This window comes from Indicator indicator, chromosome 22 (assembly GCF_027791375.1).
Source record: "Indicator indicator isolate 239-I01 chromosome 22, UM_Iind_1.1, whole genome shotgun sequence".
In the NCBI taxonomy this organism is placed as follows: domain Eukaryota; kingdom Metazoa; phylum Chordata; class Aves; order Piciformes; family Indicatoridae; genus Indicator; species Indicator indicator.
Window position 1 is genome coordinate 15,475,610 of NC_072031.1, and position 25,619 is coordinate 15,501,228.

General features: G+C 51.5%; 1 protein-coding gene across 1 annotated transcript in view; it reads right to left on the bottom strand.

The window, feature by feature from the left end:
* Window positions 1–25,619, bottom strand: part of CACNA1H (calcium voltage-gated channel subunit alpha1 H) — a 293,598-nt gene that overhangs the window by 113,835 nt on the left and 154,144 nt on the right. The window contains exons 5-6 of the mRNA XM_054390949.1: window positions 20,269–20,428; window positions 8,964–9,279 (exon numbers count right to left, since the gene is read on the bottom strand). Of these exons, the coding sequence (XP_054246924.1) occupies window positions 8,964–9,279; window positions 20,269–20,428 (476 nt within the window). The remainder of the gene's footprint in view (window positions 1–8,963; window positions 9,280–20,268; window positions 20,429–25,619) is intronic.

Below are 25,619 nucleotides of genomic sequence, written 5' to 3' on the forward strand. Positions count from 1 at the left end.
TGCTCCTCTTGGAAGCACTCTGAGAGGCTTTAAAGGGGCTGGATGTTTGGAGGCTGTGTATTCAGCATGAAAGCTCTCCCTGTGCAGAAAATGTTGTTTATCTGCCTGACCAGATTGACAGCAACCACAACAACAAAAAAATAACCAAAAGTAACCAAAAGTCAAAGCTCATCATTTAGACTGAAACATTTTCAGATCCAAACCCCAGATTCAAACCTAGTGACAAAACATCCTCTTGAAGCAGTGGAAATGAAAAGCTCAGAACCCCCCATTTTTTGGGGGGGGGCTCAATTCAGCACAGATAAGCATTGCTGACACATGTCTCCAGCTTAAGGAATGAATCATTTAACAAACAAACAACAAAAAAAAGAGTCCTTTTGGCCAGAAAAGTAAATAAAATAAATAAAAAATGATCTACTCAATGAACTCTGAAACCATGGGCACCAAGAGTGACAGCTGCTGCTGGGAAACCCAGCCCACAGAACTACACACTGCATGCAGAAATACAACTGCAGCTGGAAGCCTCAGCCTCTTTTGCTTCCTTCTGCTTCACTGTGCCTTTTGGCTGGTCCCCAAAACATTTAAGACAGCTAGAAGTGGAAGACCAGAGGCTGCAGCAGACAGACAAGCAAGTGCAGTGGTAGTACTTAATACTCTTGAGCCCTTGGGGTAATCATTCCCGAGCTGTCATTTTGTAAGCAACTTGCTTGAGGTAACTGGAGGTCCCACCAGAGCAAGAGAAGGAGGTGCTCAGAAGGTCTCTATTCATATCCACCAGTCACAGCCCAGCTAAGAGGAAGATGAGGCACAAAAATGATCAGGGGGTTGGAGTAGCTCTGCTGAAGGAGCTGGGGGGTGTTCAACCTGGAGAAGAGGAGGTTCTGGGGAGACCTAAGAGCAGCCTGCCAGTACCTGAAGGGGCTACAAGAAGGATGGAGAGAGGCTGTTTGCAAAGGCCTGCAGGGACAGGACCAGGGGCAATGGCTTCAGACTGCAGCAGGGCAGATTTAGATTGGATGTTAGGAACAAGCTCTTTAATATGAGGGTGGTGGAACACTGGAACAGGTTGCCCAGGGAGGTGGTTGGAGTTCCATCCCTGGAGATAGTCAAGGTGAGGCTGGACAGGGCTCTGGGCATCCTGATCTAGCGGGGGATGTCCCTGCTGACTGCAGAGGTGGTTGGACTGGGTGACCTTTGGAGGTCCCTTCCAGTCTGGACCATTCTGATTCTATGATTCTATGTGTCAGCAGGAACCAAGAGGGATGATCCTGCCAATTCTTTCCTACCAGTGGCTCCAGAGCAGAGGTTTTCACTTACTCTAAGGGAAAGCAAAGTGAGAGCTTCAGGGTCTGTCTCCTCAGACAAGATCTTCTCTTAAGTGACAGTCTAGACAAGGAGGGACTCCAAGCTCACTCTTGTGTTTAGCCATAGCAGAAGTGCATTGAAGTAGAGATCATTTTCCCTTTAATTCCAGCAGAAAATGTGGTTTCCATTACAGATTAGCTGAAAGATTTCCAGGAAAGGGAGAAATCCTCAGGGAAGGATTTCAATCATGATGACCAGAGGCTGAAAGAATGTAAAGCAGGCAGTGGCTGTGGAATAGATCAAGGCACCAAATGATAGTGAAACGAGATAAAATCCTCTTTCCAAGCCTGGTAGCTGCCCTTCCAGCTCTGTACCCTTCCACAGGCCCAGCTAGCAGGGGGGCAGATCCTGGCAGGAGCAGAGTCAGCACCACAGAGACAAAAGAAGCTTCTCATCAGCACAGCACGAAGGGTCAGAATGAATAAATCCTTGCTTGGGCTGAGCTAGCTTACACCAGCTCCCAAGGGCTTTCCTGCCAGGCTAGAGCATGGAAGAGGTAACTTCCCATCCATCCAGAAGGGCTGTTTCAGCAGGTGGCCCACAGCACCAGGCTGTCCCTGCCAGCTGTCACACCTGCTTGGGCAGCCTGCCATCACCTGAGGGATGAAGCAGCCACACAAGGACAAATGAAGGAAGAAGTGGGTGGCATCAGTTGTCCTCCTTTCCCCACCTCAAAGAGAGCTGCTCACCTAACCCTTGATGGCTGTGACATGCTCCTGGCTTTGGAGCACCCTGGTGCAAGGAGAAGTTCTCCACCTAAGCATCCCATCAGGATAACCCCTGCAGCCCTGGCTGCTGCTGACAGCTCTCTTAATGCTGCTCTATTTCCAGACATCTTCCTTCAGAAGGTGATTCAGTTTGGTGTTTGTTTGTTTGTTTTTTTTAAACTTTCTTGGGCATTCTTATCACGTTATGCACCTGCTGGGCTGTCTTCAGCTCTCGTGAACACGAGCAAGGATTCATTTTTTGTTCCCTGACAGCAGCAAGGGAGCTGCGGAATGCAAAATGCTCCTCTGAGAATTCCCTCGCCTAGGGCCTCCTGGTGATGGGCCAGAGATGTGTTGCTTCTGTGACTTGATTAACTTGTTAGCTGAGATGGCTTCTTAAGCAGAACCTTGTAGAAGCAGCAAGGTACATAAAGCAGAAATGGAATCATGAAGCTGAGGGTGAAACCCCTGACAGAACACCGCAGCTCAGGATCATAGCAGCAGAGAAAGGGTTGGGTTGGAAGGACCTCCAGAGCTCACCCAGTCCAACCCCCTCCAATCAGCAGGGACATCCTCCACTAGATCAGGTTCCTTAGAGCCTTGTCAAGCCTGATTTGGATATCTCCAAGGATGAGGCATCAGCTACCTCCCTAGGCAACCTGTTCCAGTGTTCCACTACCTCCTAACATCCAACCCAAATCTACTCTTCCCTAATTTTAAACCATTCCCTCTCTTCCTCTTGCTCCAGGCCTTTGGAAACAGTCCCCCTGCAGCCTCCTGGTAAAACCTCTTCAGGTACTGGCAGGCTGCTATTAGGTCTTCCCTTCCCTTCCCTTCCCCACACATTTGCTTTCAAAGCTCAGTCCTCCCAGCCATATCCTGGAGGGAGGCACAGAGGAACAGCTTGTTTGCTTCATCTTGTCTTGGTGCTGCCTAGCTGCTGTTTATTGCTCTTTTGACTTTGCCTCACTAGCTGGGCCAAAAGCATTGCCTCTGGATGTAAAGTGCTAATCCAGATTTGACTTTTCTGCAAGCCAGACATGAAATTGACTAAGCAATGGTTCTGTGGTTTGCAAAGTAGCCTAAATAATCTCTTCCTCCCCAACTGTGCATCTCAGCAGCCAGCCAGCCCCTTTTGTTTCAGCAGGGTGTCTGCATTCACAGAATCCCAGCATGGTGGGGGATGGAAGGGACCTCTGGAGATCATCCAGTCCAAACTCCCTGCTAAAGCAGGGCAGCAGCTTGCCTAGGATCACAATGCCCAGCTGGGTTTGGAATCTCTCCAGAGAAGGAGGCTCCACAACCTCTCTGGGCAGCCTGCTCCAGGGCTCCAGCACCCTCACAGATAAGTTTTTCTTTTTGTTTAGGTAGAACCTCCTGGGTTTCATTTTCTGCTCACTGCCCCTTACCCTGTAGCTAGGTGCCACTGAAATGGGTCTGGCCCCAGCCTCTTGCCCCCAGCCTTTATCTCTTGCTGAGCATTGCTCAGATCCCCTCTGGGGCTGCTCTTCTCCAGGCTCTTAGCCTTTGCTCCTCACAGAGCTGCTCCAGGCCCCTCAGCAAGTTTTTAGACTCCATTTGACTATCTCCAGTGGTTTCCTATTTCTCTTGAGCTGGGGGGATTCAGGCCTGGCCCTGGGGGTTAGGGAGGTGACAGTGTTTTGGTTGCTCCACTGAGGCTGTCAGGTATTCAGATGGGACTGGACTGTGGCTAGGTGAGCTATTCCTCATTTGCAATGTGACAACACCATCTGTAATCACTGCTCCTGTTGTTGGGGCTGAAATTCATAAAGGGATCTTAATATCATGCCAAACCTCACAGTTAATTTAGGTTCCATCTCCTTTCATTTACTCTGTAATAAGCTAATTAGTTCCCATAATTTGCCATTGAGCATGCCTTTGTAACAAATATATACATGAATTAGCCTATTACACACCAAATGAAGGGAATCAAAACATCAGTCATTTGCAGGGTTACAGAAGGAATCCTGATCCTTTCAAACACCCATGGAAGCAGCCATCATCATTAGTACCATAAGGACAAGTGCAGGGTCTTGCATCAGGGGAGGAATAACAACAGGCACCAGGACAGGTTAGAGGCTGCCCTGCTGGAGAGCAGCTCCACAGAGAAAGACCTTGGAGTGCTGGTGGGCAGCAAGTTCTGCATGGGACAGCAAAGTGCCCTGGTGGCCAAGAGAGACAGTGGGATCCTGGGATGAAGCAAGGAAAGTGTGGCCAGCAGGGCTGGGGAGGTTCTGCTCCCCCTCTGCTCTGCCCTGCTGAGACCACAGCTGCAATCCTGCCTCCAGTTCTGGGCTCTCCAGTTCAAGAGAGACAGAGACCTGCTGGAGAGACTCCAAGAGAGAGCCAGGAGGATGCTTAGGGGACTTGAGCATCTCCCCTTTGAAGAAAGACTGAGAGCCCTGGGGCTGTTTAGTCTGGAGAAGGCTGAGAGGGATCTGATCAATGTCTCTCAATAGCTGAGGGGTGGGGGGCAAGGGGAGGGGGCCAGGCTCTTTTGGGTGGTGCACAGGAATAAGACAAGGAACAGCAGGTACAAGCTTGACCAGAGAAGGTTTCACCTCAACATGAGGAAAAACTTTACAGTGAGGGTGCTGGAGTCCTGGAGCAGGCTGCCCAGGGAGGTTGTGGAGTCTCCTTCTCTGGAGACTTTCCAAACCCACCTGGATGCATTCCTGTGCAGACTCTCCTGAGTGATCCTGCTCTGGCAGGGGGGTTGGACTGGATGATCTTTGGAGGTCCCTTCCAACCTCCAATGCACTGTGAGACTTTAAGGTTGGTTCTATTGTCTGATGCTTCTGACTTCTCTACTTGGAAGGTCAATGATATTGTCACTGCTGGGGTCAATTCCCTGCTATGTGCCAGGTGGCTTCCAAGGTCAGGATCACTGCCATGCTGTTAAATGTCTTTCAGCTTGCTTGCTTCAATCCAGATTCTGGCAGCTTGGTCAGACTGGTAACCTCCTGCCTCGGTGCACTCTTCACAGGGATGTGATATTATTAGTCTGGATATTAGAAAGACAGAAATTCTTGGCAGTGAGGGTGGGGAGACACTGGAAGAGGTTGCTCAAGAAGGCTGTGGATGTCCCCTCCAAGAGGTGTTCAAGGCCAGGCTGGATGAGACCTTGAGCAACCTGGGCTGATGAGAGGTATCCCTGCCCTTGGCAGGGGGTTTGGAACTGGATGAGCTTTAAGGCCCCTTCCAAGCCAACCCATTTTGTGATTCTGTGTTTGGAGTGTAGAGATCTTCAGGTTCCTCTACCAGGTTCTGCTTTTGGCTTTGTTCATTTGCAGTCTGCCCATTATCAGACCATGCCCTTGGGGAGTCCTGGGCACCACCTGCACTCACTGCACTTGGAGCTTTCCCTCTGAATCTCACCTGTGGAGCTCCTTTCACCAACCTGCCTTCTGACAGCTCCTAAACCATACAAGACTTCCAGCTCATTTGGGGTAAACCATGAGATGCTCTACCCAGCTGAGTCCTAAGGCTGCCATTAGGCACACTGGAGGCTTGCCAGACCTTGAGGCTGAGCCCAGCACTGTAAGTCCTGCAATGTGCCATGTATCCATTATTCCCCAGATGAGACCAAGACAGTTGGACTTGTCTCATCCAGCACACAGAGTGTTTTCTGCCCAGTAATTCACAGGGAAGCTCCTCAGCTCCTAAAACCATCAGTTCTACTTTCTGCACTTGCTTTGAGGCCTCAGCTAGCTGCTGGCTTGGTGCTCTCCAGCTTCAACTGTTCAGTGCAATGAGAGCACAGCTCCATAGCTTTTACTTGTTAAATGTCCTCTGCCTACAGCAATTGTTCTGATGTAGCATCCAGCCTCTTGTGGTGATGATTTACTCTTTTCATACCTGGAGTTAGAGTCAATCCTTCTGCAAGGGATAAAGATGCAACAAGAGATTTTTGGCTGGAAATGCTCTTTAGTGTTTGGATGACCCAAGCAGCTCTGAAGCCAACCATAATCCTCTTGGCAGCTGCCAAAATGATCTGTGGCTACAATATCCAACTTTGCCAGACACTCTCTTCTACCCAAAGGAACCACTTGAAACCTCTGCTGTGGCTGCTGTGCTCCTCCTGGGTTAACACTGTACATTTTCAGACTGAGGAAATGAAATAGCAACAAGAAATGAGAACTTGCAGCCTGCAAGAAGGCTCTGGAAGTAGAAAGGAAGCAGGACCCCTGGAGAAGCACCTGCTCATTTTCAATGCACCAGCACAGGCACTCTGCAGTGTGTTGTCCTCTGCCCTTTCTCTGGCAGGAACATTGCTGCCCCATGGTGGGAGCCAGATGGGACCTCCTGGGCACATCCATCAAGCTCTGTCAAAGAACTATGCAAGAGCAGGGGAAAAAAAGAGAATGCAAGTGCAGTCAGAGACCTGTCTGCTATTCTCCTCTTGATTTCTCTCTCCTTTATGCCACACTTGCAACCAGCCAGGAATATTAAAAAATTACCATGGCAGCTCCACTCTTGACATACTAATTCCAGAAAAGAGCCAAAGCATTTGAAGAAAACATAACTTAGGAGAGGGACTTGGGATCTGTCTGAACCCTTCAGGATTTGGTTTGAAGCCCCTGACACCAGCAGAAGTATGATTCAAGGTGTGCTGCTGTGCCAGAGCAGGAGAGCACAGGAGATGCTCAGAGCAAGCATTTACCCCTTGACAGCTTCCAGGTGAAAAGTTATGAAGTTCAGGATGAAATCATCAGGAGATTCATGGATGGAATTCAGAGCTCTGAATGAGTAATTATTCATCATTAACAAAACTAAAAGGAGATATGGTTGGGTGTTTTTTTTTTGTCTTTTAGGAATAGATGTCACTTACACTTCAGGAGGACCAAGTGATACAAAGCATCTAGCCAAAAGCACAAAGAAATCTGTATTCAAACCAGACAGTGCAAAATTAAAAGTGGAAAGCAGCCCAGGATCATTGGAACAGGCCAGCCCTAAGAGACCACAGCCTCTGTAAATGAGGCACCCAGTGTCCCAGAGCTACAGGTGCCTTCAAAAAGCTTCAGTTGTGGGCTCCTCTTGGCACCTGTAAAGGCTCCTCTAGTGTCTGCTAGAACCACTTTGGTCTCTAGTGAAGAGCAGGAGAGGTGTGAATCAAGAGATACCCAAATTCCACATGAGAATTGTCTCTTCACAGGTATTCCAGCCAGAACAGAGGAGTTCTGCCCTCCAGCACACCATACTCATAACCTTGTATCTCTAGAACCAAGCTCTCCAACACGCCCTGCTCATAACCCTGTGCCTCTAGAACCAAGCTCTCCAGCACCCCCTGCTCATAACCCTGTACCTCTAGAACCAAACCCTCCAGCACCCCCTGCTCATAACCCTGTGCCTCTAGAACCAAACCCTCCAGCACCCCCTGCTCATAACCCTGTACCTCTAGAACCAAACCCTCCAGCACACCCTGCTCATAACCCTGTGCCTCTAGAACCAAGCTCTCCAGCACCCCCTGCTCATAACCCTGTACCTCTAGAACCAAGCTCTCCAGCACCCCCTGCTCATAACCCTGTACCTCTAGAACCAAACCCTCCAGCACCCCCTGCTCATAACCCTGTACCTCTAGAACCAAACCCTCCAGCACCCCCTGCTCATAACCCTGTGCCTCTAGAACCAAACCCTCCAGCACCCCCTGCTCATAACCCTGTGCCTCTAGAACCAAACCCTCCAGCACCCCCTGCTCATAACCCTGTACCTCTAGAACCAAACCCTCCAGCACACCCTGCTCATAACCCTGTGCCTCTAGAACCAAGCTCTCCAGCACCCCCTGCTCATAACCCTGTACCTCTAGAACCAAACCCTCCAGCACCCCCTGCTCATAACCCTGTACCTCTAGAACCAAACCCTCCAGCACCCCCTGCTCATAACCCTGTGCCTCTAGAACCAAACCCTCCAGCACCCCCTGCTCATAACCCTGTGCCTCTAGAACCAAACCCTCCAGCACCCCCTGCTCATAACCCTGTGCCTCTAGAACCAAACCCTCCAGCACCCCCTGCTCATAACCCTGTGCCTCTAGAACCAAACCCTCCAGCACCCCCTGCTCATAACCCTGTACCTCTAGAACCAAACCCTCCAGCACACCCTGCTCATAACCTTGTAGCTCTAGAACCAAACCCTCCAGCACACCCTGCTCATAACCTTGTAGCTCTAGAACCAAACCCTCCAACACGCCCTGCTCATAACCCTGTGCCTCTAGAACCAAACCCTCCAGCACCCCCTGCTCATAACCCTGTACCTCTAGAACCAAGCTCTCCAGCACACCATACTCATAACCTTGTAGCTCTAGAACCAAACCCTCCAACACGCCCTGCTCATAACCCTGTACCTCTAGAACCAAACCCTCCAGCACACCATACTCATAACCCTGTGCCTCTAGAACCAAGCCCAAACCATGTCATTGAGCTAGTTCCCACATTTCAGTCTTGCTTAAGGACTTTGACAAGGCTCTTCACTTCTTGCTACTACAGCAATAAATAAAGACTTTAACTCTCAACCCCCCTGGAATTTGTCCAGGTCTGATATGCAGTGCTAGAAGTCGCCATGCTTTTGTCTGTCTCAAGAGGTACTTCCCTCCCCTCTTCTAAAAACCACTGATTTTTTTTGTTTGTTTTTTTTTTTGTTTTTCCTCTCCAAATGCTGTCCTGCAACATTTGTGCCTGATTCCTTTCCAGGATGCAACTTTCTTTGCACTCTCAGGCAGCTGCAAGCAGATTTCTTTCTCCTCTGATCCATCGATCAAAATTTTTCCAAACAAAAGATGACCAAACAAACAAACAAAAAAACACCCAAAACAAAACCCCAACCAACAAAAAAAAAAAAAAGGAAGGAAGAGGAAAATCTTTAGGAGACTCCTACCTGGAAAATAGCTATCCAGGCATATCCAATGTTATCAAAGTTGATAGCTCCGTTGTGTGGATTGAGGTCCCCAGCCACGCAGACGTTATAATACTGGTTCCAGTTGATGCAGGCATTCCTGCTGCTGAAGTCAGGGCTGTACAAACTTGGAGTGTAGGAGTCTATGCTCAAGGTGCACTCCAGCTTGTATTCCTTCCTGCTGGGGATGTTGGAGCACTTCTGCATGCCGTTCTCCCGGTGCGAGGAGCAGATGAAAGGATTCTCCTCTGCCTCATCCGTCCGGTAGTAGGGGTGCAGGAAGGTGAGGTTGTATGTCCTGGGGTGGGAAGGGACAGACAGTCATAGGATGGATTTGGCTGGAAAAGACCTCTAAGATCATTGAGTACAACTCTTAACCCAGCACTGCCAGGTCACCACTAAACCATGGCCCTCAGCGCCACTTAGAACCATAGAATCAGTCAGGGTTGGAAGGGACCACAAGGATCAGCCAGTTCCAACCCCCCTGCCATGGGCAGGGACACCTCACACTACATCAGGCTGGCCAGAGCCTCATCCAGCCTGGCTGCAAACACCTCCAGGGATGGGACCTCAACCACCTCCCTGGACAACCCATTCCAGACTCTCACCACTCTCATGGGGAAGAACTTCTTCCTCAAGTCCAGGAAGACCTTTCAGTCCCTCATCATCATTGAGCCAGAATCAATCATCTCCCTGGGCAGCCTAAGCCAGGGCTTGACAATCCTTTTGGGGAAAAAATTGTTCTTAATGTCCAATTTAACCCCCCTGTTGTGCAACTTAAGGCCATTTCCTCTTGCCTCATCGCTTGTTCCTTGAGAGAGGAGACCAACTCTCACCTGGCTCCAGCCTCCTTTCAGGCAGTTGTAACCAGCAATGAGGTCTCTCCTCAGCCTCCTTTTCTCCAGACTAAACAACCCTCAGCTGCTCCTCTCCAGCCCTGTTCTCCAGACCCTTCCCTGGACCTGCTCCAGCACCTCAGTGTCCTTCTTGGATTGAGGGGCCCCAAGGTGAATCCAACAGTTGAGGTTTCAGCAGCCTGGTTTCTGACCCTGCTCTGTGTGTCTTTATTTGTCCTTTGCCCTTCAGCCTCACTAGACTGGGGCTGGGAGGCCAGAGCTGAGATATCAGCCCCCCCATCTTTACCCACAAAGCTTTTTTGCATCCTGAAAGGCTTTCCCCAAGCAAAGAGCAGATGGAAGTTGAAATAAGAAGGCACAGAGAGGAAAATTCCCAGCAGCCCAGGTGCTTCCCCAGAATCCAGGGAGCAACTTCTTTCTACCTAAGGCTTTTAAAGACAACTCTTCCTCTGATGCTCAGATCAGGCTTCAGAAAAGCTGTGATGGCAAAGCAGCTCTGCAATGCATTTGCCCCTCAGCACGTCTCTAGGATGAGTGAGCTGAACTTTAATGAGGAGAGAGCCAGCCACAAGCCATCTCAAATTCCTCCTGTCCTCACATAAGGACAAAAAGAGCCCACATTAATAGGAGCTGTGTGCTTCCTGCATAGCTGATTTAATTGGCCTGGATCAAGTTTTTGGCTCTGCTACAGCTCAGATAAGGAAGAGCTGTGACTGCAGCATGGCAGGGCTGTGCCTGCCTTCCAAGGCATGCTCTGGGGCAGAGCAGCCAGCCAGCAGAGCCCAGGCCCCTTCATGCTGTTTGATTAGCATGAGTGAGACACCCCCCACCCCCCTCCCCCAGCACTTGCACTGCTCACCATGAGAAAGTGCAAGTCCTAGAGGAGACTTTTTCTGCTGCCTTCAGAGCTGCAGGGATCCAAGCTCCCCTATCATCAATCAGGAGATAAGGGGAAAAGGCAACACACAAGTTATACAACCAAGCAAGATGTGGGGAGAAGATAAGCAGGTAATCTTTCAAGACAGGACAGCTGTGCTTTTATCTGTCTCTGAAAGTACCTAACCATGGAATGAATTTGGCTCTAATGAGTGCCAGACTTGTGTCGTTCCATACAATTGCCTGCAACTGCTCCCCCAAACCCTGGAGTCAAACAGGAGTCACTCAGCAACTGCACTCCAAGGAAAAAGCAACTGCTGCAGGGCAAAGCTGAGGGGAAAGCAACCCTGAATGACTTTCCTGGGCAGTTTGGTTCTCCTCCATCAGTGAGATCCACTTGAGAAGGCTGTTGGGGGTTCATACAGCTTCAGCAGCAGGTCAAGGGAACTGGGCATTGCTCACTGGTAATTAAATGTGTTCACCAGCTGTCCCCCTCAGATTGCAGTGCTCCCACACCTCTAGACACAGCTGTAACAGCTTCTTCCCTGTTTCTATGCCTTAGATTGAAGAGACCAAAAGGATGTTTTTTCCTTCAAGACTGTCTAAAAGCCTTCCCATAAGTTGGTGTCACCTTGGAGGAAATTCCCATCTAAAACAAGCTGAAGAGAAGGCTGAGAGCCAGGCTGGGATGGCATTTCCTAGAAGATCAGACACGACAGTCAGCAGAGTTTGTCACACAGAGGGGGGCATTGTAGAGGCTTGCAAAGGATGAAAACACACCAAGGAGCAGGGATGTGTCTGGCAGTGCTGCTGGCAGACAGTTGGGGAACTCGGGAGAAGAAACAGAGGGAGGAGGAGAAAAGACTTCTAGCTCAGAAGCAGCAGGCAGAGCCCCAGCAGCTCCATTTTGGCCCTAGTGAGTATGCTGAGAGGGGCTTAGGGGAGGTGCAAAGGGCTCCTGCACCCTCATCAGATGCAGTGGGAACCTTACTGGGGATATCTCTGCTTGCAGCCACAGGCACTGCCTGAGGCTGCTCTCCCAGGGAACTTCCAGGAGGGCTCTGCACCTCTGTGATGCAGCCCAGGCCAGAGCCCTCCCAGCCCCACCAAGGACATTATCCTCTGAATCCTCCAGGTTTGAGAGGTCATGGGTGCCTGTCTCACTGGCCTCCTCCCAAGAAACTCAATACCAGGTGCTCTGAAGTCTTCCAAAGAGGACACTGGGATGAGTGCATTCCCTGAGCCCACCTCTGCCCCCAGACCAAGCCTGGACTACCCTCCACTGCCTGCTACAGCACAGCAGCAACAGCCACAGAACTCTGGGGTTCCACTGCCTTCCCCAGAGCTGGCTTCCCCCCTCTTGAAAGCAGGACTCTGTGGGACACAGGCAAAGGCAACTCATGCAAGCTCCATTCTGTGTCTGCTTGGGCAGCTGAGTGCTGCTGCTTGGAGCAGAGAGGCACCAAGGTGAGGCTCAGATGGTAACCTGCAGACCTGAAACTGCACACTGAAGTCCCAGCCCTGCAGCCCAGCCCTGTGTGATCTTGCAAGCACCCCTGGCTCTTTCTCATTCCCTTTCAGACAACACTGATCAAGGCTCTTTGATCTGGATGTGCCACTCCAGCCTCACTGTTCCACACTACAAATGAGCTTGCCAGGAAAAACTTCTCCAGAGCCAGGAGGTGGAAGTGTGAAACTCAACAAAAACTTCTTTCCTTCACCATCCTGGGGAAACAACAGTCCAGCACCACCCCAGCAGGAGAAGCTGCCTGATCACAGCCACCCTCTGGCAGCAGGCAGGCCAGGAAGGCTCAGCAGGTTGGGGGCCAGCATAATTATGATTCTCCCCAGAGCAAAGCTGGGCTTGCAGGGGAGATGGACCATCTGGAGGAATGATTGTGTAATTAGCAGCTATGGCTGCACAAGCTCCTTCCCTGGAAGCAGTGGTGTGGTTAGAGGCAGACACAGACATGCCCATGGCAGGATCACTGACCATGGAAGAGCTGCTCAGACAGAAGGGTTGATGCATCATGAAGCTCCTCTCCAGCCTCACACTCCAGCTGCCTCCTCCACCACAGCCCAACACACCACACAGTCAGCACCACCCGTGACTTGCAGTTCTCTGTCCTCTCAGCTGCAGGGCTCTGGCACATGGTCATTGTCATTGTCACAGAGTCATTTTGGTAGAAAAAGACCTTTAACACCCTCAAGCCCAACCCTTAACCCAGCACTGCCATGTGCTAAGCCACATCCCTCAGCACCACATGCCCATGGCTTTGAAACCCCTCCAGGGATGGGGACTCCACCGCTGCCCTGGGCACCTTGGGCCAGGGCTTGACAGTCCTTTCAGGGAAGAAATTATTCCTCACGTCCAACCTAAACCTCCCCTGCTGCAGCTTGAGGCTCTTTCCTCCTCTCCTGTTACTTGTTCCCTGGAAGAAGAGACCAACCCCCACCTGGTACCAACGTCCTTTCAGGGAATTGTAGAGAGCCAGAAGGGCTTCCATCAGCCTCCTTTTCTCCAGGCTGAAGAACCTAAGATTCCCTCAGCTGCTCCTCACCAGATCTGTTCCCCAGTCCTGAGCTGAGCCTAGTACTGGAGGTGTAGCCTCCCCAGTGCTGAGCACAGGAGCATGATCCCTGTCCTCCTCCTGCTGACCACACTGCTGCTGATACAAGCCAGGCTGCAGCCCATTGCATCCCACATTAGCCATCTTTATTTTATCCCCCACAGCTGATCTCCAATCTCCTGTTACACCCAGCCCAGCTGGGCAGGCTGGAGAGGGCCACAGCCAGCCAGAGGGTAGTGTGCCAGCCAGATAGCAAAATCAAAGTTTTGCTGGAGGGAAGGAATACAACCAGGCTGGGGACCTACAGGACCATTCCTTGTCCTGTGCAACACTTCTCTATTCACTACCCATGATTGCAATGCTCCTTGATGAGCCACACACAGATCTGAGAGGCTCCACGTTTCCCATGAGTCACCATTTAGGAAGCCTTGGGCTGCAGAAGAAATACTGCCTGCAGATACAGCATCCTGGGCTGTGATCTAATGAGCTGTAGAGAGAAGATCTGGGCTCTGGAGAAGCAAAAGAAGGACACTTTGGTGGCTGTGGGAGGAAAAATAGAAGCAGGAAAACAAAGCACAGCTTGCCTGCAAAGGGTGGATGAAGCTTGATATGGTTCTGTTGCTCACTGATTTTATCCTCCCTTTTCTCTGCCTTGTGATTGCCCCCAGAACAATGTACCAACTACAGATCCTCCTTCCCATGACAGACAACTATGTGCTCAGCCCTTTTCAAGTCTTTCCTCCTTACTCATCTGCCAGGGGCACCAGGAGCCTTCATCCAGCTGGAATGAAGCTTCTGCGTCATCCTCTGCCACCACCGAGTACAGTGGGGAGGGGACACACCACCAAAGAGCAGCACTCTGGGTTTAAGATCTTTTTCCAGCTATGGAATCATAGAATAGCAGACTGGTTTGGGTTGGAAGGGACCTTTAAAGGTCATCTAGTCAGCAGGGACATCTTCAATTACAGCAGGTTGCTCAGAGGCCCAAACAACCTGAGCTGGAATGGGTTCCAGGGGTGGAGCATTCAACACCTCTCAAAGCAACCTGGCCAAACGTTTCACCACCCTCAGAGTTCCTTTGCTGGAGGACCCTGCTGAAAAAAAAAACCCAACCAAACAAAACCAACACAGAAAAAACCCAGGAGGAAGAAGGAGGGAGAGGAGGAATGAGAAGGAGCAGTGCTGCAGAACAGGGGAATCCCAGGATCCACTAAAACAAATGAAGTGGCTCTGCCAAGACCATCTACCTCCATGGCTAGGAAAGGTCAATCTGACTTGCTCAGGATTTGCCAACAGGCATAGTCCAAGGAAGTTATTAATGGTAATGAATCCACTCATCACCAGCTCCTTGTGCTCCAGGGAAAAGCCAGGAGAAGCTAAGTCCCAGAATGGATCTCGTTAGCACATTAGGAAGGATTAACACCCCCTGCTCAGCCAGCTGCCCAGGGAACATCTTTCTCTGGGCTTGCAGCAGCTTTGCAATGTGTTTCTCTCTCCCTGGGCACCTTCACATGCAGCAAGGACAGCAGTGGGGCAGAAAAGTCCTTCCTCCCTCCCTCCCTCCTTCCCTTCCCTCCCTTCCCCCCTCCTTTCCTTCCCCCCTCCTTTCCTTCCTCCCTTCCCCCCTCCTTTCCTTCCTCCCTTCCCCCCTCCTTTCCTTCCTCCCTCCTTTCCTTCCTCCCTTCCTCCCTTCTTTCCTTCCTCCCTTCCTCCCTCCTTTCCTTCCTCCCTTCCTCCCTCCTTTCCTCCCTCCCTTCCTCCCTCCTTTCCTTCCTCCCTTCCTCCCTCCTTTCCTTCCTCCCTTCCTCCCTCCTTTCCTTCCTCCCTTCCTCCCTCCTTTCCTTCCTCCCTTCCTCCCTCCTTTCCTTCCTCCCTTCCTCCCTCCTTTCCTTCCTCCCTTCCTCCCTCCTTTCCTTCCTCCCTTCCTCCCTCCTTTCCTTCCTCCCTTCCCCCCTCCTTTCCTTCCTCCCTTCCCCCCTCCTTTCCTTCCTCCCTTCCTCCCTCCTTTCCTTCCTCTCTTCCTCCCTCCTTTCCTTCCTCCCTCCTTTCCTTCCTCCCTCCTTTCCTTCCTCCCTCCTTTCCTTCCTCCCTTCCTCCCTTCTTTCCTTCCTCCCTTCCTCCCTTCCTCCCTCCTTTCCTTCCTCCCTTCCTCCCTCCTTTCCTTCCTCCCTTCCTCCCTCCTTTCCTTCCTCCCTTCCTCCCTCCTTGCCCCCTCCATTCCTCCTTCCCTCCCTCCCTTCCTTCCTTTCCTTCCTCCCTCCCTTCCTTCCTCCCTGCTTCCCTTCCTCCCTTCCTTCCTTCCCCATGTCACAGGAGGCTGAATTATTTTCTGCTCTGTCTCCCCCCTTGCCTCAGTCCTCCCAGCACATCCATTCCACACAGGACATCATCCACATCCACGGTGTGGGCACTGAGCACAATCCTGCTTCAGCTTTTTGAGGAGCACAGGAGAGAAGAGAAAAGGTGGAGGAAACTCAGCACCCAGCAGGATCTGCTCCCTCCAAGAGGAGATTGTTCTCTGGAGGAAATCCTGTTGACAGCTCAATGTTGTGGCACAGAGGAGCCAGGAGGAGCAATTAGGCAGAACACAGAAGCACCTTTCAGACCAACTCAGAGCTGTCTGTCCTGGCTGGCTGTGCCTCCTTGCTGCTCTACAAAAGCCAAGGAACCAAAGGCAGCACAATGCTGAGCAGGTGCTGAGTTAATTAAGACTGAAGTGCTCACATTATAACTGTCCTGCACCATTAGATAAATACAAAGTGCCTCACAGCTCTCTCCCTTCTGCTTACAACCCACTGAGTTCCTTGAAAGGCTCCAAGAGGGGGGGAAGATGCTCCTCTGTGTAACACACCAGCAAGGAGCAGCCCCAGCAGCAAGAGCCCAGACAAGCTGGGGGTGACCCAGTTCTTTTATTTCCAGAGCCAGCAGGAGGGAGCCAGAGGGGCTGTGTGGGGGAGACATATCCTGGAGATGCTGCAGATAAGCTGCTGGCTTCACTTGCCCTTCTCACACACACATGCTGAGCCTTCTTCTCTCAGACCAGACCCACCAAAAAGACCTTCCTGAAACTCCCCCTCCACCTCCTGCTGCCAGGGATCTCCTCACTCACTCCTGTAGCACTGGAGACCGTCCTGGCACTGCTGTTCAGGGCCACCAAAGCCCTCATGAGCCACCACCCTGACCTCCAGAGCTGGCTGGGAAGAGCAGTGACCCACTTGGGTTTGCTTCTTGGCAGCCTGCTGCTGCCACAGCCCAGTAGCTGCCTGTGATTTCTTCAAAGTCACTACTTCAAGACAGTCCTGAATAAAGCAACCTCCTTCCAGCAGGTCATTGCACTGCTCCAGAGCAACTTTCAAAGAGAGGAGGGAGGTATTTCCAGCACACCTCAGAGCAGCCCCCAAGTTTCTATCAGAACATGCTCCATGTATAAATAGTTTCATTGCTTGAAGCAGCCAACTTTCAAGGGGGTGGGGGGGCTGAAAAGAGAAGGTTTCCACAGGAAGAAGAATGATGGCAAAAATCAAAGTCACTTCTTCCATCTGATGCCTGCTGTAAAGACGAGTGTCCCAGAAAGCTGCTGGCAGCAAGTGTGCAAAGAAGAATGGCACAGATAAGAAACTCAGTTTGAAGCACTGGGCTCTGAGCTCACTTGCACTTGAATTACTCCAGAAAAGCTTTGGGGCTCTGACCCTTCCTTGTGGTGCATCCTGGGTCGTGTTCAGCTGCTCACCTGCAGTTTAAAGCACTTCTGGTTCCATCTGGGAGGGTCTGACACCATCACAAAGGTGAGCCCCACCAGTAACTCAGACCTTCCTCTTTATGGGGTTGTAAGGAAGGAGCCAGGACCATCACCTGCTCAGCCCCAACCTGGGTGCATGGCATGCCTGCCTGTCTTCCAGCCCCTCACAGCCTCCTGAAGGGCTGCCAAGCACTAGTTTAGGCAGAGGACAATAACACTGGGATTTAGTGGGACTTGGCAGGCAAGAATGAAGGACCAGAATCTCACTCCCCATTTCCTGCAGAGCTCTCTTCTGTTTACTTCTAACCAAAACAAGAGCTTAACTCTAATCCAGCATCCCCTGGGTGAAGGTTTTGTTGGTGGTGGTGGTGTTCTCTTTGGCAGCTCTCCCTGGAAGGGGATGGATGGTCAAGGCTCTCCAGTCCCAGCTGGGTACAAGGATGGAGCATGAGGACACAGTGATGGACTGGTTCCAATCCAGCCCTGTGCTTGAGTGTTCAGATGATGCAGATGGCATCATGCTGCTGTCAGCAGGACCTGCTTCTGTGGGCCCAGTGCTGGCTGTTCTGCTCCATCTGTACACTAGCAGGAAGGTGTTAACCCTGAAGTGCTTTCCCTGCTCCTGCCACTTCACTGTGTTCCCTCCACACAACTTACTGTTGGGGTGTTAAAGACCACTGCAGGAGTGGAACATACTCCAGTGCCTGGAAGTATGGATCCATGAGAATGAAGCCAAGGATCAACCAGTCCAACCCCCACCGTTCATGCAGGCTCACCAAGATCACCTTGCCCAGGATCACAGCATTCTGGAGGGTTTTAAAGTCTCCAGACAAGGAGACTCCACAGCCTCTCTGGCCAGCCTGCTCCAGGGCTCCAGCACCCTCACAGCAAAGAGGTTTCTCCTTCTGCTCAGAAGGAACTTCCTGGGTTCCTGTTTGTGCCTGATGCCCCTTTTCTTGTCACTGAGCACCACTGAAAAGAGTCTGACCCCATCCTCATGACCTCCACCCTTTAGATATTTATATGTTCATAAGATCCCCTCTGGGGCTGCTCTTCTCCAAGTTAAACAGCCCCAGGTCTCAGCCTTGCCTCCTCCCAGAGCTACTCCTAGTCCCCTCAGCATACTCATGGGCCTCCACTGGGCTTTCTCCAGTAGTTCCCTGTCTCTCATGTACTGGGGGACCCAGCACTGAACATAATACTCCAGCTGTGGCCTCACCAGGGCAGAGTAGAGGGGCAGGAGAACCTCCCTCAACTCGATGGACACACTCTTAATTCACCACCACTCTGAGTGACAGAGGGTCCTGGTGACCAGCAAATGCTTGCTGTGGGTGCAGGAGAGAGCTTGTGAGGCTGGAACATCAAGATGCAGGAGCAGAAGCTTACACACATGGAAGACTCATTGATTTTCTGCCTTTCAGCATCTCTGATGAGATGAGTAGGTTCCATCAGAGATGGTCTGCAGTGCAGAAAGGCTCAGAGAGCTAAAAGCCACAGCACTAATCAGTGAGAGGCAGGAAGAAGAGCTAGGGTAGAGCTGAGGGAACTTGTAAACACGAGGTGATTACAAACAGATATAATTACAGGCTCTGCCTTCCCTTCCCAGGCTAGAGTTGCCCTGATTAGCAGGTCTTAGGCATTTCCTCACCTCTGAGCCACTGACATCTTCAGGATGTCATCTCCTCCTCTGACAGCAGCCCTTCAGAACAGCTTTCCCAGGCAGACCTCTCTTTCTTGTGGAATCTTGCAGATTGCACTTGGGTTTGATCATTTTTGCTGTGCTGGTGGCTTTTAAGATGTGCCCTTACAGTGCACCTCTGAAGGGGCCAGTGCTGGACAGCCCTAGCTCAGTGTCTAGCTTGGAAGAACCAAACTGAAGTTTGCAGCAGATGTGCTGCCCACCCCTGCTGCCTGTCCCAGGCTGAGAGCAGTGCACAAATGTCTCCAATGCCTCCTTTCACGTCAAGCTTCTTATCTTAATACTCCTACAAAGATGCATTTCTGTGTTCCAGCAGCATCTCCATGGTGCTTGTCTGGACCAGCATGCACAGCACCTCATCAATCCCCTGCCAGGTGGTGTGGTGTGTTAGGTGACCTCCCAAGACCTCTGCAGCTTTGGGAACTGGCAGGTTTAGGAAAAGCAGCAACACTTTTGAGTCTTCTAAATCCTTAAATTCTCAGAATCAGGGATCTCAGCTCCCTTGGACGGAGATAATCCAAAGCACTATCAAACGTCCTTGTCCTTCAGGCATGGATGGGAAACATGACAAAGCCACCCCAAACTCTCAGTAACTTGCTGACAAGTTGAGTTTTCCATACAGAAAGTACTCAGGCAGACTTGGATGCCTGAAGCTGAGAGCATTGTGACTCAGGATGACAGCCCTGAGGAGCTGTGCAGCACGGCCACCTTGTGCTCCCCTCCACACAGGCACAGCTTGCACTGGGTTGGAAGAGACCCTCAAAAGTCAGCTTGTCCAACCCTCCTCCAGTCAGCAGGACATCTGGATCAGTTTGCTCAGGGCCCCATCAGGTTTGACCTTGAATGTCTCCAGGGATGGGGCCTCCACCACATCTCTGGGCAGCCTGTGCCAGTATTTCACCACTCACTCTGAAGAGCTTCCTCTTTATATCCAACCTAAATCTCCCCTGCTCCAGTTTCAAACCCTTGCCTCATGTCTTATCACTCCAAGACCTTCTGAAGAGTCCCTCCCCAGCCTTCCTCTAGGTCCCCTGCAGAGACTGAACTGCTGCTCTAAGGTCTCCCTGGAGCCTCTCTTCTCCTCAACTCTCTCAGCCTGTCCTTGTAGGAGAGGCACTCCAGCCCTCTGATCATCTTCATGCTGGACCCAGCAGCTGCTTGCTGACCCTGCTGAGGGCTTGTCGTAGAATCATAGAATCAGTCAGGGGTGGAAGGGACCACAAGGATCATCTAATTCCAACCCCCCTGCCATGGGCAGGGACACCTCACACCAGATTAGGCTGGCCAGAGCCTCATCCAGCCTGGCTGCAAACACCTCCAGGGATGGGACCTCAACCACCTCCCTGGACAACCCATTCCAGGCTCTCACCACTCTCATGGGGAAGAACTTCTTCCTCACATCCGGTCTGAATCTCCTCATTTCCAGCTTCATTCCATTCCCTACCTGACAGCCTAAAAAGTCCCTCCCCAATGCAGGAGAGGGCAGAAAAGAAGCAAACCCAGAGGCTTTTCGACACTTTTTGGTGGTGCTGGTGGCTGTACTTACATCACAAAATTCCTGTCTATGAAGCACCTGTTCCTCAGCAGCCCTGCCCAGAGCTGCACACCGACAATGCCAAAGATGAAGAAGACAAAGAAGCACAGGAGGAGGACGTTGCCTAACATAGGCAGAGTGTCCAGGAGCAGGGTGACGAGTATTCGCATGCCTGTGGGGAGAAGGAGAAGACAGGTTAGGAGCAGCTCTTGGAGGGGACAATGCCACACCACTCCCAGCTTGGCTGGCTGCCAGGTGCCCCCCTGGGCAGAGGAGCTGGGATCTTTGTGTTCCCCTCCTCTGAACCTGAGTGTTGGAAAGGGAGGTGCCAAAGGGCTCAGCAGCAAAACGGGAATGAAAGGCACCTCCAAAGGGAGGGCTTCAAGGGTGGCTGTGGGAGCTTGGGGCTGGTGTCTGGGAGAATTTTCCACAGGTTGAGGGGGAAGTGGTAGAATGTAAATAGGATCATAGAATCATAGAATCAGACAGGGTTGGAAGGGACCACAAGGATCAGCCAGTTCCAACCCCCCTGCCATGGGCAGGGACACCTCACACTACATCAGGCTGGCCACAGCCTCATCCAGCCTGGCTGCAAACACCTCCAGGGATGGAGCCTCAACCACCTCCCTGGACAACCCATTCCAGGCTCTCACCACTCTCATGGGGAAGAACTTCTTCCTCACCTCCAGCCTGAATCTCCCCACTTCTAGCTTTGTTCCATTCCCCCAGTCCTGTCACTCTCTGACACCCTAAAAATTCCCTCCCCAGCTTTCTTGGAGCCCCCTTCAGATACTGGAAAGCCACCAGCACTGGGAGGAAGGATGTTAGGAAGAAGTTTTTCACCATGAGGGTGGTGAGATACTGGCACAGGTTGCCCAGGGAGGTAGAAGCCTCATCCCTGGAGGTTTTTGCAGCCAGGCTGGATGTGGCTGTGAGCAACCTGACCTAGTGTGAGGTGTCCCTGCCCATGGCAGAGGGGTTGGAACTGGATGATCCTTGATGTCCCTTCCAACCCTAACAATTCTATAATTGCTGTGGCCTCTTCTGGCCCTGCTCCAACAGGTCCCTGCCTGTGCTGAGGACTCCTGAGCTGGCTCCAGCACTGCAGGTGAGGTCTCAGCGGGGCAGAGACTCTCAGTAACAACGCTGAGATGCAGCCTGGCATCTGTAGACCCCAGAGATGGGTGCTGGGAGGAGCAGGATGTCCAGGGCAGCACAACCTGTCCAGCCTGGCATCTCCCAGGCCATGGCAGGCAGCACTAGCAGGAGCTGGAGCCCTGTCACACCACTTCACCCTCCTCCTCCTCCTCCTCTCCCTCTGCCAGCGGAAACACAGCGCAGCCAAGCAGGGCCGGGGCTGATGTCCCCTTGTCAGCACAGCACCAGTGGAGGAATCACCCTGGCCAAGAAAGCTGCACTAATAAATAATGAGGTGTGAGTAATAACCTCTGCAGCGCAGAGAAGAGCCTTTCGAGGTCTCCATGCCCAGCTGAGTCTTGGCTGCCCTATGGCTCCCCACTGCTGGCACTGGCAGCGGATTCCTCTCTGTAGGAGCCATGAGTCTGGCACCCGTGCCCTGTGCCAGCCCCCACACCCCCAGCTGCCCTCCAGACCCTATCCCCATGCCACCCCATGGAAGAGGGACCCCGTGCTGGCAGCCAGGCTGTGGTGGCAAGCACCATGGGTGATGCAGGATGCCAGCCAGCAGCCTTGCCACCATCCCTTGTAACCACAGCAGCAGCAGGGATGGCACCAGCCTCTGCTCCAAGAATGGGGGAAAGCCCAGGGCTGGAGAGAAGATGGGGCTTTGATTTTGTAAAGCCATTAGCAGCCCCCCAGGAGCACATCCACAGCACTGCCCTTCAGATGTGCCTTGCAAATCTATCCTGGGAAACAAAGGCTACAAAGGTGCTGAGGGGACTGCAACAGCTCCCTGAGGAGAGAGACTGAGAGAACTCAGACTGAGAGAACTCAGGGAGGGTTTAGTCTGGAGAAGGCTGAGGGGGGATCTCATCAATGCTGATCAATACTTACAGGGTGGGTGCCAGGAGGATGGGAGCAGTCTGTTTCCAGTGGTGCCCAGTGACAGGACCAGGGGTAAGGGGCACCAACTGCAACATAAGAAGCTCCTTCTAAACCTGAGGAAGAACTTCTTCAAGGGTGCTGGAGCCCTGGAGCAGGCTGCCCTGAGAGATGGTGGAGTCTCCACCTCTGCAGACATTCAAAACCTGCCTGGATGTGTTCCCTGTGTGACTTTCCTTAGGTGACCCTGCCCTGGGGGGAGGGGCAGGGGGTTGGACCTGATGATCTCCAGTGGTCCCTTCCCACCCCTATCAGTCTGTGATTCTGTGAACAGCAGTGAAGACTCAATTCCCACTGGAAAGACACTGCTGGGATTGTCATTTTGCTTTCTTTCCCCCCCCCCCCCACTACCCTCACTAATATCCTCACTCTTCCTTTTTTTTTTTTTTTTTCTTTTTAAACTCCAAACATGGTTAAAATTTATCTCCCTGTGCCAGACAACTTCTTTCTGCTTAGCTACTTTGGGTATTTGGGGTTGGTCAGTGGCACCATTCTGGAGATTGAATCCATCTGTTTGTTGCCCTTCAAGGGTGCTCTGGGCTCTCAGCAGGATGTCAACTGTGCCATGGGAAAAAAAGCAGGAGCATGGGTTAGGCTGCAACAAGGGGCCAGGATTTCTTTTCCTTCCCATTCCATGGGATTCCTGCTTTAAACCTCAGAGTAGGAAAAAAAATTAAATATAAAGCAGTGAAATGGATTTGGGGAGAAAAAAACCCCAACCCAACACAAACAGCAAAACAGTGACCACTGCTAAAATAAAAACCCTGACTGCAGCCCCTGCCAAACATAGAAGTTGCAAGGAATTCCATTTTTCCAGTCATTTTGAAGGAATAATTTCTAATAGGGATGATATTTTTATTGGCCAGGGCTCTCCTTTCTTTTCTTAACAAAGAAAATAAAACTGAAATGATCTCCTGGGTGAATTTATTGTGTCTGGATGTGAAGAGCTAATAGCTCTGGCTGGGGCTCAGGCACTGCAGGGATGGACCAGCAGCAGTTTCTCATGGATCCCTGCTCCCCCTGTGCTGTCAGCTGGATACCAGGGTCACCTCTTCTGATCCACCCATAGAATTGTAGAATGAGTTGGGTTGGAAGGGACCTTCAAGCTCATCTAGTCCCAACCCCCCTGCCATGGGCAGGGAACAGGTTGCTCAAGGCTCCATCCAGTCTGGATTTCAATACTTCCAGGCTTGGAGACTCCACAGCATCTCTGGGCAACTTCCCCCCCCCCCCCCCCCCAGTGCCTGACCACCCTCATGGGGAAGAAATTCTTCCTAAGGTCTCACTTAAATTGAGCATTTTCCTAATTCCTATCTGCTCAATGTCCTTTTGTGGCTACCACTGAGCCAACAAACTCCTGCCAGCCCCCCAGCAGTGTGGGGGCTGAGAGATAAAGGCTGTCCCAGTGCTGGGCACAGCATGGATGGGGCTGAGGGAGACCCACCGCTGGCTGGGTTGTGGTAATCCAAGCTGAGCCTTAGCATCCAGAGGAGGCCACAGAAATGCTCAGAGGGCAGGAACCCCTCTGCTGTGAAAAGAGGCTGAGAGAGTTGGGGTTGTTCAGCCTGGAGAAGAGAAGGCTCCAGGGAGGCCTTCTGGTGGCCTTGCAGTGCCTAAAGGAGCTGATCAGAAAGCTGGGGACAGACTTTTTCCCAGGGCCTGTTGTGACAGGACAAGGGCTGGTGGCTTGAAACTGGAAGAGGGAGATTCAGATTAGATGGCTGGAAGAATGTTTTTACGCTGAGGAGGATGGAACACTGGCCCAGATTGCTCAGAGAGGTGGTAGATGTCCCACCCCTGGAACCACCCCAGGTCAGGTTGTTTGGGGTTCTGAGCAACCTGCTCTGGTTGCAGATGTCCCTGCTGACTGCAGGGGGGTTGGACCGGATGACATTCCAATGATCCATTCCAACCCAAACCATTCCATGATTCTATCCCCATGGATGAAAGAGTAGAAATGCCTCTCTGGTATTACCAGAAACTAGAGAAAGACACTAAAACAGAGAGTTGTCACTGCCCACTCTCCACAACCCCTGGACTGTATCACTCGGAACCAGTAAAAGTAGTGCTGGGCAAAGTGGCTGCAGTTGTTGTCTCCTCAACAAGCCAAGTCTGTGATTATTTGCCCTCCAGGAACTGAGATGTTTTGCGGAATCCCAATCCTGCCCTGGCAGTGTTGTAAGATCAGCCTAAGTGCTCATCAAGCCCAGCAACTCAGCTCTAAACACGGATGGAGCTCTTCAAATTTAATCTCATGCACTATCAACAGCAACAAAAAGGAATATTTTTCTATTGTCTGTCTTTGGAAAGAGTAAAAAAAAAAAAAAAAATCAAGTGGCCAATGTAGCACAGGAGAGCCTAGAAGGCTTCCTTCAAAGCTTCAATATCTGACTCTTCAGGAAAGCAGACAGGAGATGGACTCAGATCAAAGTTTCACCTCGACTTGGAGGCATTGGATCCCTGGGCCTTGGTTTAATAGGTATTAAAATCCCAACTTCCCCTGGCTCCTGCTCTCAGCCTGGCTGCATCCCAGCTTGAGATGCCCACTCTTGCACAGGAGAGCTCCCAAGGGCTTTGTGGATTTAGAATCATTTCAGCTGGGAAAGGCCTTGGAGGGCATCAGTCCAGCACCACCACGGCCATCAAACCCTGTCCTCCAGTGCCATGGCCACACAGCTTTGGAGCACTTCCAGGGATGGTAACTCCGCCACTTCCCTGGGCATTTAAATCTTTTCAGAGCAAGCCTGATCCCCACCACAGCTTGAAACCTTGGCATGGCTCAAGCTGACCTCATGCCAGTGTCCCTCTGGCTCATCCCTGTCCCATTGATGCCACGAAGCCACCACACTCAAAACCCACGAGGAAAACTTTGTGTTGTGCTCCTGAGCTGCTCTGAAACCCTGGCAACAAAACCTCACTAGGAAAACAAAACTCCAGAGGGTTTCATGGTCCCTTTTAAGTCTCTCATTTCTTGCTGTAAACTCCTAATGATGTCACTGCTGAACTTACAGATTTATTTTCTTTTAAAAAGGAAAATCCTGAACAATTTGAGCCCAGAGAGAAACTTCAAAGGCTACTGTGTGCAAACATCCATCTGTTCCCTTGCATGTTCATCTGAGGTACTGGAAGTGAAACCCTTCTGGGGGAGTTTGTTTTGCTGTCCCTAGATGTACTGATGTGATGGACAATTAGCCAAGGCAGGATGTCCAGCAAGGACCTTGGAGTGCTGGTGGGCAGCAAGTTCTGCATGGGACAGCAAAGTGCCCTGGTGGCCAAGAGAG